Here is a 16,121-nt window from a genome sequence, read left to right on the forward strand (position 1 = left end):
TAGGTTGTTGCGTTGTGGGGGCTGGCGGTTTAGGGGTTAATAGATTTAGTTAGTGTTGGTGATGTTTGGGGACGGTGGTTTCGGGGTTAATAGGTTTATTTAGTGTTTCAGTTAGTGTTGGTGATGTCGGGGAACTGCGGTTTAGGGGTTAATAGGTTTAGTTAGTGTTGGGGATGTTTGGGAATGGCGGTTTAGGGGTTAATAGGTTTAGTTAGTGTCTGCAATGTCGGGAACGGTGGTTTAGGGTTAATAGGTTTAGTTAGTGTTGGCGAAGTCGAGGAACTGTGGTTTAGGGGTTAATAGGTTTAGTTAGTGTTGGCGATGTTTGGGAACGGCGATTTAGGGGTTAATAGGTTTAGTTAGTGTTGGTGATGTGGGGGGACGGTGGTTTAGGGGTTAATAGCTTTATTTAGTGGCGGCGATGTGGGTGGCGGCAGTGGTTTTAGATCATTTTGTTTTGGTAATTGCCGGCATATTAGTTATTTTAAGTAAAATCGTTTTTTCGGATCCTTTAATTTTTTCAGGTCGATTCTTTATTCAAATGCATTATTCTATTCTAAACTTCAGAATAGAATAATGAATATGAATAAAGAATGGATCCGAAAAAACTATTTAACTTAACATAACTAATTTGCCAAAACAAATTATTTTTTTAAACTTAACTAAACTAATTTTCCAAAACGAAATTATTTATTTAACTAATGGAAACAAAATTTTTAGCGTTGCACTGATCACATAACTGTCACTATTTAAAATCTATTGAGTTGCATTTAGGACTGTGTTGTGATGACTCTTAAATAACTCCCCGGGCGTGAACACATTGTTATCTATATGGCCCACATGAACTAGCAGTCTCCTGTTGTGAAAAGCAAATACAAAAACGTGATTAAGAGGCTGTCAATAGAGCTTTTGAAACAGGCAGAAATTTAGAGGTTTAACTGTTATAAAGTGTATTAATATAACAATGTTGGTTGTGCAAAGCTGGGGAATGGGTAGAAAAGCCATTATCTATCTTTTTTAAACAATAACAATTTTTGTGTAGACTGTCCCTTTAACACCTAATGAGAAGTTATCACTCAGAAATCCTAAACAAATTACTGATAAGCATGAGAGACATAGGGCTAGATTACAAGTGGAGTGCAAAAATATTAACACCGTTGTGCATTAACATTTCCCAGGAGCAACCAATAGTGCTTCTATTTTTCCGCTCATAGTACAAAGTTATTTTTATCACTTGCTGATTGCGCTGTACTTGTAATCTAGGACTCTAGCACGCGGTATGTTAGAATGTCACTGGATTGTGCACAGAAACCTTTTTAGATTCACTTTATTTAAAACTTGATTCCTAAATGTTTTTCCTAAATGTTTTTCAAAGTTTGTGTTTTTCAAAGTTTGATAGGCACAACCCCAGGTCTTATATTTTGAATTCAGGTTCTAGACATTCCTGTAACATTTTTTGTCCACCTGTTAGGAGTTACACAATTTTGGATAAACACATAGGCAAAACCCCAATTTGGAGCCACTTACATTTCACATCCACCGGTTTCAAGCAACCTGGAATCTATCCACCTGTGCATTGTAACCCATTGTTTTTATAAATAGAGTGTGCATAAACGCTCCTAGCATTCACATATTAGAATTTAAGTTTTAAGCGATAGAAATTATTTGTTAGATTTTTTTTTTTTATTTTTTTTTTTGTTATTTATTGTTCTACAAGCATTTTTAAATTGTTCCTATTGTTTCAATATATATTTTAAAGTGTAACATGGATCCATGACTAATTGTTGTATAATTTTAAAGGTACCAACTTTTTTATCTTATGTATTAAATCATATTATTTCAACCTATTGTTACCTTTGGTATTTGACTATCTGCCCATAGACCCTGCCTACGTTGTTTGGCGCTCTGATATCCAATCTTAAAGTTTTTCAAAGTTTGGTCACATTGATTTATGCACTGAAAGTCTATTGATTTAAATTAGTCTCCTTGGTATAAATATCCGATAATCTTTCTATGTGTAAAATCTCTTGTATTTTTATTTCTACTTAGTGTTTATAGAAACAATTCATATTCTGATTGTTGTATTTATTTCCTAGAAGTCCACAGAACAAATGAAAAAAGTACCGACTATTATACTTTCTGTTTCTTACAAAGGAGTCAAGTTTATGGATGCAGCAAATAAGGTGAGATTTTGTACTTGCCTAACATAAGTTTGTAGTATCTGATTTTTAGTTCTAATCTGCAAACAGGAAATCTATTTAAAGTTTCAGCTTGCTTAGTTTCAGCTCATAAAAAAATCAAAATATAAAAATAGAATTTGAAACTCACAGTAGTTAAAGGGACAGTAAAGTCAAAATTAAACTTTCATGGTTCAGATAGAGCATGCAATTTTAAACAACTTTCCAATTTATTTCTGTTATCTAATTTGCTTTGTTCTCTTGGTATCTTTTAAGGAAGAGTAAAACTAGGTAGGCTCATAAGTGCTCAGGAGTGTGCACTTGTCTTTAGTACTCTATAGCAGCAGTGTTTTGCAATATAATTTGTAGCTTTGTTATACAATGTTGCAAAACACTGCTGTAATAGAGTACTAAAGACACGTGCACACTACTGAGCTCTTATCAGCCTACCTAGTTTTAATCTTCAATAAAAGAAACCAAGAGAACAAAACAAATTTGATAACAGAAGTAAATTGGAATGTTGTGTAAAACTGCATGCTCTATACAAATCATGAAAGTTTAATTTTGACTTTATTTTCCCTTTAAGCATTTTTCTAGTTTACTGAAAGTTAGTATAGAATTAGGCTTTTTCTACTTGTCGCAGATCTGCATAGTTTTCAAATTTTTACAACACTCCCAAAGTCTGTATAACACACAAAAGCTTTGTTATAAATTATCTATCTAGTATCTATATATCACCTACTTATCAATTATCTATCTATGTTTCTGTCAATATATCAATCTGTCTCTCTGTCTATATGCATATCAATTATCTATTTATCTATTACCTACCTATCAATTATCTATCTATAAATGATCTATCTATATTATATATCTATCTGTCTGTCTATCCACCTGTTTGTCTGACTGTTTGACTATCAGCTATATAGCTTTTAAATGGTGCAATTGGTAAAGGGAACAACACAAAACTTCCACCTTAACTTGAATTACAGTGTACAAGAGTTATGGACTGGGAAAAATAAAAGAATAAACAGAATATTATTGGTTACCTTGCAAACAATGGTCAGTGAACCAAGAGCTTCTTCTGTACCCGGGTTGTTGTCAAGGTTTAGTGCCAATTTGTGTTTGTGGCATGAAGGTGCCCACATTCTTGTTTCATTGTTATATTGATTTGCTTTGATCTATTCTATTCGTAACAAACATGTGTAGTAGATAGGTACTGGGGGAGCATATCTTGCAAGTACGGAGGTTTCATTTTGCATGATGCACCTTGGATCATAGTAGTTTCCTCAGTTTGTAGGGTCTGTGGTCACACTACTTTGCTGCTGTCTTTTTTTCCTCATTCCCCATCATCTTACATTATCCAAGATCACTTGCTGGGACACAAACAGACAACTCTGCCTCACTTTGGGATGTTCTTTATTTCATGGGCTTATCAGGCGTTAAAAATGTTTGTTTTTTTAAAAAAAATCTGCATAATATAATGAATTAAAAAGAGAGATGGCATTTGTGCAATATTGTGGTTTCAACCACTTAAAGGGACATGCAACCCAACATTTGTCTTTCATGATTAAGATGCACTACTGGGAGCTAGCTGCTGATTGGTGGCTGCACATTTGTATTCTTCTTGTGATTGACTAACCAGATGTGCTCAGCTAGCTTGCAGTAGTTCATTTCTGTTCCTTCAATAAAGGATAATAAGACAATGAAGCAAACTTGATAATAGAAGTAAACTGGAAAGTTATTTAAAAGTGTATGCTCTCTCTGAATCATGAAAGAGAAATATTGGGTTTCATTTCCCTTTAAAGCGATAGTATAGTCAAAATTAAACTTTCATGATTCAGATAGAGCAGCAATTTTGAGCAACTTTGTCATTTACTCCTATTATAATTTTTTCTTCTTCGTTCTCTTGGTATCTTTATTTGAAAAGGAAAGAATGTAAGCATAGGAGCCAGACAATTTTTGGTTCAGCATCTGGGTAGCACTTACTGATTGGTGTCTAAATGTAGCCACCAATCAGCACGCGCTATTCAGGTGCTGAACCAAAAATGGGCCGGCTCCTAAGCTTACATTCAAATAAAGATACCAAGAGAACGAAGAAAATTTGATAATAGGAGTACATTTGAAAAGTTGCTTAAAATTGCATGCTCTATCTGAATCATGCAAGTTTAATTTTGTCTAGACTACTCCTTTAAAGGGACATTAAACCCACATTTTTTCTTTCATGATTCAGATAGAGAATACAATTTTAAACAACTTTCTAATTTACTTCTATTATCTAATTTGCTTCATTCTCTTGATATTCTTTCATGAAAAGCATATCTAGATAGGCTCAGTAGCTTCTGATTGGTGGCTTCACATAGATTCCTCATTTGATTGGATCACCAATGTGCATTGCTATTTCTTTAACAAAGGATATCTAAAGATTGCAGCAAATTAGATAATAGAAGTAAATTGGAATGTTGTTTAAAATTGTACTCTCTATCTGAATCGTAAAGGAAAATTTTGGGGTTTAATGGCCCTTTACGTTGCAGACAGAGCTTCTTCTCTGGTAGGAAAGGGACTTAAAATATTTAGCATAAAAGAAGAGGACATTTAGAAATGAGAGGGTAGACAATTTAGAAATATCAATGCACATAAGTAGATAAGCACAGCCTTCCAGCTGTGAAATGGTAAGAACAGTTCCAGTTAGTAAGAAAGCAAGAATGATTAAGATAGGCATAAGGCTATCTTGAGGATTAATTAAACTTAGCCTTTTTGCATAAATAGAAAAATGGGCAGATTAAATTGGACTAATGGTTCATATCTACTGTCAAATTCATTGTTACTAATCAGGTATTCAAATCTAGGACATTATATCAAATGTGGACTTTAATCACTTTTAGTAAAATATAGCTTCCCATCATATTCACTGACCTAGTTATAGCTATGTAGTTTTTTATAGGCTTGCAAGTTAATTTCTAGTAGATTTGTGTTTTTTATATTATCAGCTACAGTCAGAAAACTGTTTTTGCATAATTTTCACACAACTTGAGATTCATTAAATTGCAAAATGCATCAATAGAACTTGCAGTAATTTTTCTTTGAATACATTTATCTGCCAGCTACCCAAGGATGCTAACTGTTACATTTATAGACAGTATGCAAATATGTGTAGTTGAGAATTAAAAGCCTGATATTTTACTGTAAGCCAGTTTGAGTCAAATCTCCTCTCTTGGAAAGACAGACTCAATACGGGAGAATGGCAGAGATTTGGCGGCACTGATTAAACACATTCTAAGAATATGTTTTATCAAAAATAAAAAATCAGCAAAAATTACCAAGGACAGAGCAGGTGTTATATAATAATTATAACAATCTAGAATAAATTGTAATACCCTTAGAGGCCAGTACATATATAGAGTTAGCAATTCACGTTTTATACCCTTTCAGCACATTCTGCAGTTTATAATTATTGCTGTGTTGTCTCTATGGATTCTGTAGAGATCATATGTAGTTTAGTTTCAGATAACTAATTAGATTTTTGAAATGTGTATCAATTCTTTTACATTGTATGATTTCTAAATGTTAAGTAGATGCAACATTTATTTGATAGAAATATATTTTAATACAATAGCTATACTACTGAATAATAGCTGTTTTATTCAAACTGCCCCTTGTTTAGCTCTGCTTTTATTACATTTTGCCTTGGCCACAAGCATTGCAGCCCACTTTGGTCTTTAAAAGGTTCATTCTAACCCCAATAGTTATCCCCAAACCCTAACCTTAAAGGGATAGTGAACACCAAAAATGTTATTGTTTAAAAAGATAGATACTCCCTTAATTTACCTTTCCCTAGTTTTGCATCACAAACACTGTTATAGAAATATACTTTTTACCTCTGTAATTACCTTGTTTCTAAGCTTCTGCTGACTGCCTCCTTATCTCAGATATTTTGACAGACTTGCATTTCAGGCAATTAGTGCTGACTCTTAAATAACTTCACATGCATGAGCACAATGTTATCTATATGAAACACATGAACTAACGACCTCTAGCTGTGAAAAACTGTCAAATGCATTCAAATTAGAGGCAGCCTTCAAGGGTTTAGAAATTAGCATATGGGCCTACCTAGTATTAGCCTTCAACTAAGAATAACAAGTGAACAAAGCAAATTTGATAATAAAAGTAAATTAGAAAGTTGTTTAAAATGACATGCCCTATCTGAATCATGAAAGTTTAATTTGGACTTTACTATCCCTTTAAATGATATCAAGGTGTCATCCATGACTTAATTGAGTCAGCATTCATAAGATCTGCACCACAGATATATCAGCAACAACATTACCGTCTGCAATCACTTGCCTTGCCATAGCACCATAGCGCCAGTACATTGTACACATTTTGCAGTATTACCCTTTTGATCTTATGCACAAGTTGTTTTAAAAGCTGGTTTTAATGTCAATGTTTTATGTATTTTGGAGGTTGCAAAATTAAAGGGACATGAACCCAAATATTTTTCTGTCATGATTCAGATAAAACTTACAATTGTAAACATTTTTTTTTTTTTTTTACTTCTATTATCAAATTTTCTTTCTTCTCTTGGTATCTTTTGTTGAAAAGCAGGGTCATAAGCTTAGGAGCTTACATGTGTCTTTAGCACTATATGGCAGCAGGTTTGCAAGAATGTTATTAATTGAAAGAGCATTAAATGGCAGCATTATTTCCTGCCATGTAGTGTTCCAGAAACCTACCTAGGTATCTCTTCTACAAAGAATATCACGGGAACAAAGCAAATGAAATAATATGTCAATTTGAAACTTTAAAATGATATGCTCTGTCTGGATCACAAAATACAAATTTGGGGTTTTGAGTGATTGTTTGCGAAGATTTTTTTAACAATATCAAAAATAAATGACAGTAACAATAGGTTGTCCTGCAACTTCGTTGCTGGCCACCTAATAACTAAATCCTAATCAATTCATTCTTATTAAAAAAAAAAGAAGTGCAAACAAGAAACATGTAACTGGTACAAATAACAGCTCTGTAAGAAACACTAAATCAAAAACCTAAAATAGCTAAATGTTTTCTTAAAGGGGTGGGTGCTATATATTATCTCATGAAATTCTAAATGAGGAAAATACAGAATCATACAGCCCTTTTTATACAGCCTTTTCAGATATAAATGAAGCCTATAAAATTAATTTAAAGGGAAAGTCTACACCAGAATATTTATTGTTTTAAAAGATAGAGAATCCCTTTATTACCCATTCCTTAGTTTTGCATAACCAGCACTGTTATATTAATACACTTTTTACCTCTGTGATTATCTTGTATCTAAGCCTCTGCCCCTTATTTAAGTTCTTTTGACAGACTTACATTTTAGCCAATCAGTGCAGGCTTCTAGGAACTCCATGTGCGTGAGCACAGTGTTATCTATATGAAACACATGAACTATCACCCTCTAGTGGCGAAAAACTGTCAAAATGCCCTGAGCTAAGAGGCGGCCTTCAAGGTCTTAGAAATTAGCATATGAACCTCCTAGATTTAGCTTTAAACTAAGAATACCAAGAGAAATAAGCAAAATTGTTGATAAAATTACATGGGAGATGGAACTAGCGCCTACTCTAAGCCCCTGGCTCGGGGGAGGGGTGTACCTAGTGACCACCAATAGAAGTCAAGTTTGAAAGGGGACCCCCCCAAGCGCCTACCAAACCGGAGGCAAAAGGGGAAAGCAAAATGGGATAGCACTGTAAGTTTACTACAGTTGAAATTTAATAACAGTTTAAAAACATACAGTATATATCATGGATCCATGAGATAAAATGACAGGTAAAAACAGTTCAAATTATACAAACAATGTGCAAAATGTCGACAACAAATAATCAGCAACAGATATTTAACGGTCCTAGACTGAGATTGCACGGGACTGGGTAATGGGTGTCAAATAACTAGTGTCCAAAAGTGTTCAATAGTGCGAAAAATCCAAAATCCAGAATCCAGAATATTGCAAAAAATTAAAATAAAAATCCGGAATCAATGTGATGAAAACATGTATGTCTTTAAAAATAGTGAGTGGTAATTCTGTGGCGAACAAGACAAAAAATGAAAAAATATGCAGTGTAGGCAAAGTGAAAAAGTAATAGTAAAAATAGTCACCCAAACCTAAATGGATATTCCTTGTAGTGATCCCACAGTGTAGATAATCCTTGAGGGTGGGAGAGGAGGAGAAGTAGTGTCCACAGGAGTGAAAAAAACTGAACCAGATTGGCCCAAAAAACGATATCCACCTAAAATATAAAGAAAATATGGTGCAGGTAACTTCACACAATTGTACATAAAAGGGAATAGGCTTACCAATACTCAGTCGACGCGTTTCGGCCCCTGTAAGGCCTTTTTTTCATTTTTTGTCTTGTTCGCCACAGAATTACCACTCACTACATGTTTTCATCACATTGACTCCGGATTTTTATTTTAATTTTTCGCAATATTCTGGATTCTGGATTTTGGATTTTTCGCACTATTGAACACTTTTGGACACTAGTTATTTGATTCTATATGGTTTAACACCCATTACCCAGTCCCGTGCAATCTCAGTCTAGGACCGTTAAATATCTGTTGCTGATTATTTGTTGTCGACATTTTGCACATTGTTTGTATAATTTGAACTGTTTTTATCTGTCATTTTATCTCATGGGTCCATGATATATATTGTATGTTTTTAAACTGTTATTAAATTTCAACTGTAGTAAACTTACAGTGCTATCCCATTTTGCTTTCCTCTTTTGCCTCCGGTTTGGTAGGCGCTTGGGGGGTCCCCTTTCAAACTTGATAAAATTACATGCCCTATATGAATAATGAAAGTTTGTTTAAGCATTTTCCCACCTGGGTGCTAAGCTTTTTTAAGGGTTTTTTTATTTTTTGAAAACATTTTTTTCACTTTTTTTTTTTTTAGATCCCCAAGGCTTACACTGTTGGAAATGTTAGGCAATTATCTTTCCAACGGTGGGTCTTGGGGGTCTATAGCTGCTTAGATGCCTGAGATACAGGCTTCTAAGCAGCATGCCCCCTACTCCTATACTTAACAATGTTAAGTATAAATAAAGTTGCGCGTGTGACGTCACCATGCATAACATGAAGCCCCGGCGATGCCTGTCACTATGCAGGCCCGATTGCCAGGGTAGGAGTGGGTGGGAGCCCCCAGATCTCCCTCAAAGTGAGAGAGTGCTAGCGACGGCTCTGAGCTGTCGTTAGCACCAGAGTGGGAAACTCTGCGACGGCTCAGAGCCGTCGTTAGCACTCAAGGGGTTAATATTAAAAAAATATTTTGTTTCTTCATGGCATCCACATTTCAGTATAACTAAACTATAGAAAAACAATTAAGGTGCAATATATAATGCAGGGTGGATTTGATTTAAATCAAATTGAGTAAAGTCATGATTTAAATCGCTAGCAGGTTTTCTACATAAAGGTTTAATTTTTCTAATTATATCAGAAAATGACTAATTTAGTTATCTACCATAAGAAATACATAGGGCTAGATTACATGTGGTGTGCTAACTGTTGCATGCAAGTGATATTGGGTTTATCGCAGCTCTTTCTGCACTTCGGAAGCATATTACGAATTGATAATAAAATGTGAGCTCGTGAGCACAATCCCGATTTATATTCGTCGAGTTAGCGCAACTTCAGAAGTCTGGTTATCTATTATGCTCAAATAGAAAGTCGGAAAAAAAACACTTAAAAAATACATTTAAAAGTACAGTTGCAATCATAATAACACTGACTGCAAAGAACTTTAACTTAGAGATACATACATATACGTCTAAATATGTATAGGTTTGTATAGTTATTATGCATATATGTATTTACAGACATGTATACACAAATAAACACATAAATACGTATGTACTACACACATATAGTAAGAGTTGATTTTGTGTACATAGATTTGCAGTTGAGCAATGGCATTACAGGGTCAGTAAAATAAAAAGTTTTTGTCCCTTTAAGGTAATTTTTGCTGTGAAAAAGGGGCATGCTATTTCTGCAGACACAAATTCGCAGTTTTGAGAACTACAAAACCAAGAATATGTGATAATATCTTCAAGACAGAAAAAAATGCCAAAAATAATCTTACAGAAACCTCTAGGAGAGCAGGACATTAAAGGGACATTGAACCCAATTTTTTTATTTCGTGATTCAGATAGAGCATGCAATTTTAAACAACTTTATAATTTACTCCTATTATCAATTTTTCTTTGTTCTCTTGCTTTCTTTATTTGAAAATGAAGGCATCTAAGCTATTTTTTTGGTTCAGAACCATGGAAAGCACTTGTTTATTGGTAGGTGAATTTACCCACCAATCAGCAAGAACAACAGAGTGTGTTCACCAAAAATGGGCAGGCATCTAAACTTACATTCTTGCATTTCAAATAAAGATACCAGGGGCGCGATCCGATATAGATCGTAGTTTGTGGCGCAAGCGAGGGAACCCGCGTCGCCCGCAGTTTCAGCTCGCAACTCGAGCTATCCCATATATGTCTCCGTCAGATGCTAACGTGCCGTAAGTCTGACAAACCAGCGATGTCCAGAAATCTGCGCAAGTACAAATTTCTGGCGTCGCCAGTGACTTGCGGCACGTTAGAAACTGCCGGCGCCTACAAAACCTGACTAAAGTCTAAATCACCCGCACTGTCTAACACGCCTCCCTAACATAGCCCGACACGTCTAACACGCCTCCCTAACATAGCCCGACACGTCTAACCCTCTATCCGCTATCCCCCCTCACTAGCCTAACAATAAAATATGTATTAACCCCTAAACCGCAGCTCCCAAACCCCGCCGCAACCTAATAAAGTTATTAACCCCTAAACCACCGCCAGCTATATTAAATCTATAACCCCCTAAAGTGAGCCCCTAACACCGCCGCCATCTACCTTACCTACCCCCTAAAGTGAGCCCCTACCCCGCCGCTATTTTAAAATTAGTAACCCCTAATCTAATCCCCCTACCCCGCCGCCATCTATATTAAATTATTTAACCCCTAAAATGCTAAACTATCCCTACCACTAAACCTAAGTCTAACCCTACAAATAGCCCTGAAAAGGGCTTTTTGCGTGGCATTGCCCCAAAGTAACAGCTCTTTTGCCAGCCCTTAAAAGGGCTTTTGGCGGGGCTTTGTCACAAAGTAAACTGCTCTTTTGCCTACAATCTACATCCCCCTACACCGCGGCCACCTATAATAAATGTATTAACCCCTAATCTAATCCCCCTACACCGCCGCCAGCTATATTAACTATATTAACCCTAATTATATTAGGGTTAATATCGTTAATATCGTTATTATATTATATATATATATTAAGTATAATAACCCTATCTAACTCTAACATCCTAACTAAACTCTTATTAAAATAAATCTAATATTAATATTATTAATTAAAATATTCCTATTCAAATCTAAATACTTACCTATAAAATAAACCCTAAGATAGCTACAATGTAATTAATAATTACATTATAGCTATGTTAGGGTTTATATTTATTTTACAGGTAAATTGTTAATTATTTTAACTAGGTATAATAGCTATTAAATAGTTATTAACTATTTAATAGCTACCTAGTTAAAATAATTACCCAATTACCTGTAAAATAAATCCTAACCTAAGTTACAAATACACCTACACTATCAATAAATTAAATAAACTACAAATATCTATCTAAAAATACAATTAAATAAACTAAACTAAATTACAAAAAAAAAAAAAACACTAAATTACAAAAAATAAAAAAAAGATTACAAGATTTTTAAGCTAATTACACCTATTCTAAGCCCCCTAATAAAATAATAAAGCCCCCCAAAATAAAAAAATTCCCTACCCTATTCTAAATTAAAACAAGTTCAAAGCTCTTTTACCTTACCAGCCCTTAAAAGGGCCTTTTGTGGGGGCATGCCCCAAAGAAAACTGCTCTTTTGCCTGCAAAAAAAAACACAATACCACCCCCCAACATTACAACCCACCACCCACATACCCCTAATCTAACCCAAACCCCCCTTAAATAAACCTAACACTACCCCCCCTGAAGATCTCCCTACCTTGTATTCACCCCGCCGGGCAGAACTCCTCATCCGATCCGGGCGATGTGTTCCAGCAAGCGGCAGTGAAGTCTTCTTCCATCCGGGCGATGTCTTGAAGCAAGCGGCAGAGAGTCTTCTTCCATCGGCGACGTCTTCAAGCAAATCGGCATCTTCAATCTTCATACTTCGCTCCTCCGCGGAGCATCCTTCCGGCACGACGACTTCCCGACGAATGAGGTTCCTTTAAATGACGTCATCCAAGATGGCGTCCGCCGAATTCCGATTGGCTGATAGGATTCTATCAGCCAATCGGAATTAAGGTAGAAAAATCTGATTGGCTGATTGAATCAGCCAATCAGATTCAAGTTCAATCTGATTGGCTGATTGGTTCATTGGGTTGGGTGGGTTGTAATGTTGGGGGGTGGTATTGTGTTTTTTTTTGCAGGCAAAAGAGCAGTTTTCTTTGGGGCATGCCCCCACAAAAGGCCCTTTTAAGGGCTGGTAAGGTAAAAGAGCTTTGAACTTGTTTTAATTTAGAATAGGGTAGGGAATTTTTTTATTTTGGGGGGCTTTATTATTTTATTAGGGGGCTTAGAATAGGTGTAATTAGCTTAAAAATCTTGTAATCTTTTTTTATTTTTTGTAATTTAGTGTTTGTTTTTTTTTGTAATTTAGTTTAGTTTATTTAATTGTATTTTTAGATAGATATTTGTAGTTTATTTAATTTATTGATAGTGTAGGTGTATTTGTAACTTAGGTTAGGATTTATTTTACAGGTAATTGGGTAATTATTTTAACTAGGTAGCTATTAAATAGTTAATAACTATTTAATAGCTATTATACCTAGTTAAAATAATTAACAATTTACCTGTAAAATAAATATAAACCCTAACATAGCTATAATGTAATTATTAATTACATTGTAGCTATCTTAGGGTTTATTTTATAGGTAAGTATTTAGATTTAAATAGGAATATTTTAGTTTATAATATGAATTAGATTTATTTAATAAGAATTTAGTTAGGGGTGTTAGGGTTAGATAGAGTTAATATAGTTTATATAAATACTATAGTAACTATATTAACTATATTAACCCTAATATAATTAGGGTTAATATAGTTAATATATATAATGTAATAACTATATTAACTATAATATACTTAGGGTTAATATAGATAATATAGCTGGCGGCGGGGTAGGTAGATTAAATTAGGGGTTAATAATTTTAATATAGATGGCAGCGGTGTAAGGGGTTCACATTAGGGGATAGATCAGTTAGATGGTGGTGGTTTTAGGGGCTCACAGTAGGGGGTTAGTTTATGTAGATGGTGACGGTTTAGGGGTTAAATACTTTATTAGGGATTGCGGCGGGGGATCGCGGTTGACAGGGAGATACACATTGCGCATGCGTTAGGTGTTAGGTGTTAGGTTTATTTTAGCAGATCGCGGTTGACAGGGAGATAGACATTGCGCATGCGTTAGGTGTTAGGTTTATTTTAGCAGATCCCGGTTGACAGGGAGATAGACATTGCGCATGCGTTAGGTTTATTTTAGCAGCCAGTTTAGGGAGTTACGGGGCTCCAATAGTCAGCGTAAGGCTTCTTACGGCTGCTGTTTGTGGCGAGGTGAAAATGGAGTAAGATTTCTCAATTTTCGCCACATAAGTCCTTACACTGTATATTGGATACCAAACTGCGCGGGTTTGGTATACCTGCCTATGGCCCAAAAAACTACGGGCGACGGCAGAAATATATGCGCGTAACTTCTAGGTTACGCCGTATATAGGATACCAAACCCGCGCAAATATTGGCGTCGCCAGCTTTTGCGGGCGACGATTTTTATCGGATCGACCCCCAGGAGTATGAAAAAAATTGATAATAGGAGTAAATTAGAAAGTTGCTTAAAATTGCATGCTCTATCTGAATCACGATAGAAAAAAAATGGGTTCAGTGTCCCTTTAATGGATTAATTGAATTAATTTACCAAAAAATTCAAAATTTCAGCCATGAAAATAAAGCCTCATGCAACATAATTAAAAACTAATCCTTATTTCAGGATGTACAATTTTAGGATTATAATGTACCTTAAGTAGAAACTATATTTAGATAGATTTTTCATTGAAAAAACATTTTATATATAAAAAAAATCTATTTAAATTAAAAAAAATGATTTAAATAAACAAAAATCAGATTTTTTTAAAATCATTGATATTTATCTACTCGGATATAATATAAAACTTTATCAAGATCAAAGATAAAACAAAGACTAATAATTGATGAATGATATTTATCCTAATCTGTTTAGTTATTTAGGTGTCTACATCAATTGAAAGAATTGTGCATAACTTGTTTTTTGCCTATAGCTAATAGTATATCAGAGCTTAGGGCTTTGTACTGTTTTCCTCCTTTTATAGTTGTTTAGGTGCATTGTGGGGATACAAATTCTAAATTCTAAACACAAAAAAACAATTATGATAACAACTTTACCTTTATTCAAATAGATTCAACTCATGCAAGTAAAACAAATAGAAAAAAATATCATGAATTGAGTAGTGATATTACCTATTCTAGTAGGTAAAAATAATAATGTGAAAGGTAAAAACCCTGCTAACTGTCATAATAAAAAGAACAGTGTTTATTTAAAAAGAGGTTGTCATTCAGTCTAAGGGCCCTATTCTCTAATGTACTCTGATCTGGCGAGATTCTATAAAAAGCCTCGTTGCTACGGTCCTTCAGGGAATCCTCTAAAGGACAATTTTAGAACTATGTCTATAATTAAAGAGAATTCCCTAATTGTAAGTGAGGGAGAGACATTTATATTTTAGTTTTGTGCTCATTAAAATAAGCTGATGACTTCTCCATGCTGCTGAGTTTCTGAGAATTTGGCATTTATAATAGCATCCAGCAATAGATATGACCGGCAACTCAGGGGAAATATCAACATTTAGGTGTTTATCTGTAAGTAAGCTTTTTGCGCTTGTCGGGTTGCTCTTGTATTATTAGTTGAAAGTGAACTGCTTTCGCTCGCGCGAAAACCAGGTGAGCTAAAAAAGCCGAAGTTAGAGTATCGCGTGCATGTTCACGTATTCCACATAGAAGTCAATGGAGAAAAAATAGTCGGGTTGAAGGAGAGCAATCCTCTACCGGGAGCTCTATCTATTTTTTTTTTTACTTTACTGTAGAGTGAAATAAAGCTATATAATTATTTTAACATGTAGAGATTGATTTATTATAAGAATAAGTCTAGTTTAAATCTGCACAATATTTCGATTTGCTAACTTCAAGTGGTAGAATAGTTGCAACATAAAAAGTCATCTGCTACTGAATTATTCCCATCATGCACCTGTCAAATATATAGTAATAAATAAGGAGAGAATATAATATGTGAAATCACAGGACAAGAACAAACGTCATGTGGTACCTTTGCATTTCATTTTAAACATAAACTGTATTGTACAAAGATCCCTACAGCTATTGACTGCAACATTGTGCTATACTTACATAGATACAATGGAAGCGATAACAGATTCTCAGACAAAAACCCCATGCTAATTTGGTTGTTAACAGAAATGATATTAGCTTCAAAATTTCCCACCTATACACTGAAATAGCAGTTTAATCATTTGCTGATTCTGCATCTTTTTATTATTGGTGTAACTGCCTCAGCTGTTTTACTCCTTCAGATTCCTTACATAGAACAAGATTACAAGTGGAGTGCGAATGTTTGCACGCAAGCAATAAGGGGTTTATCGCAGGGTTTTGTGCTCGTCAGGCTTACCTTGGTATTAATAGTTGAAAGCAAATGTAATCGCTTGAGCGCAATATCGATTTACCCTAGAATGATTCAGAACTTCAGAGCTCTGGTTAACTGAAGCTAAAAAGTAGCAC

The 16,121-nt window shown here is 34.7% G+C and overlaps 1 protein-coding gene across 1 annotated transcript in view; it reads left to right on the top strand.

Annotated features, from left to right (window-relative positions):
• ANKS1B (ankyrin repeat and sterile alpha motif domain containing 1B) overlaps positions 1-16,121 on the top strand; it is a 367,766-nt gene that overhangs the window by 275,512 nt on the left and 76,133 nt on the right. Inside the window, exon 5 of the mRNA XM_053718773.1 lies at positions 2,097-2,183. Within this exon, the coding sequence (XP_053574748.1) occupies positions 2,097-2,183 (87 nt within the window). The remainder of the gene's footprint in view (positions 1-2,096; positions 2,184-16,121) is intronic.

Source organism: Bombina bombina, chromosome 6 (genome assembly GCF_027579735.1).
Source record: "Bombina bombina isolate aBomBom1 chromosome 6, aBomBom1.pri, whole genome shotgun sequence".
NCBI classification, from domain to species: Eukaryota; Metazoa; Chordata; class Amphibia; order Anura; family Bombinatoridae; genus Bombina; species Bombina bombina.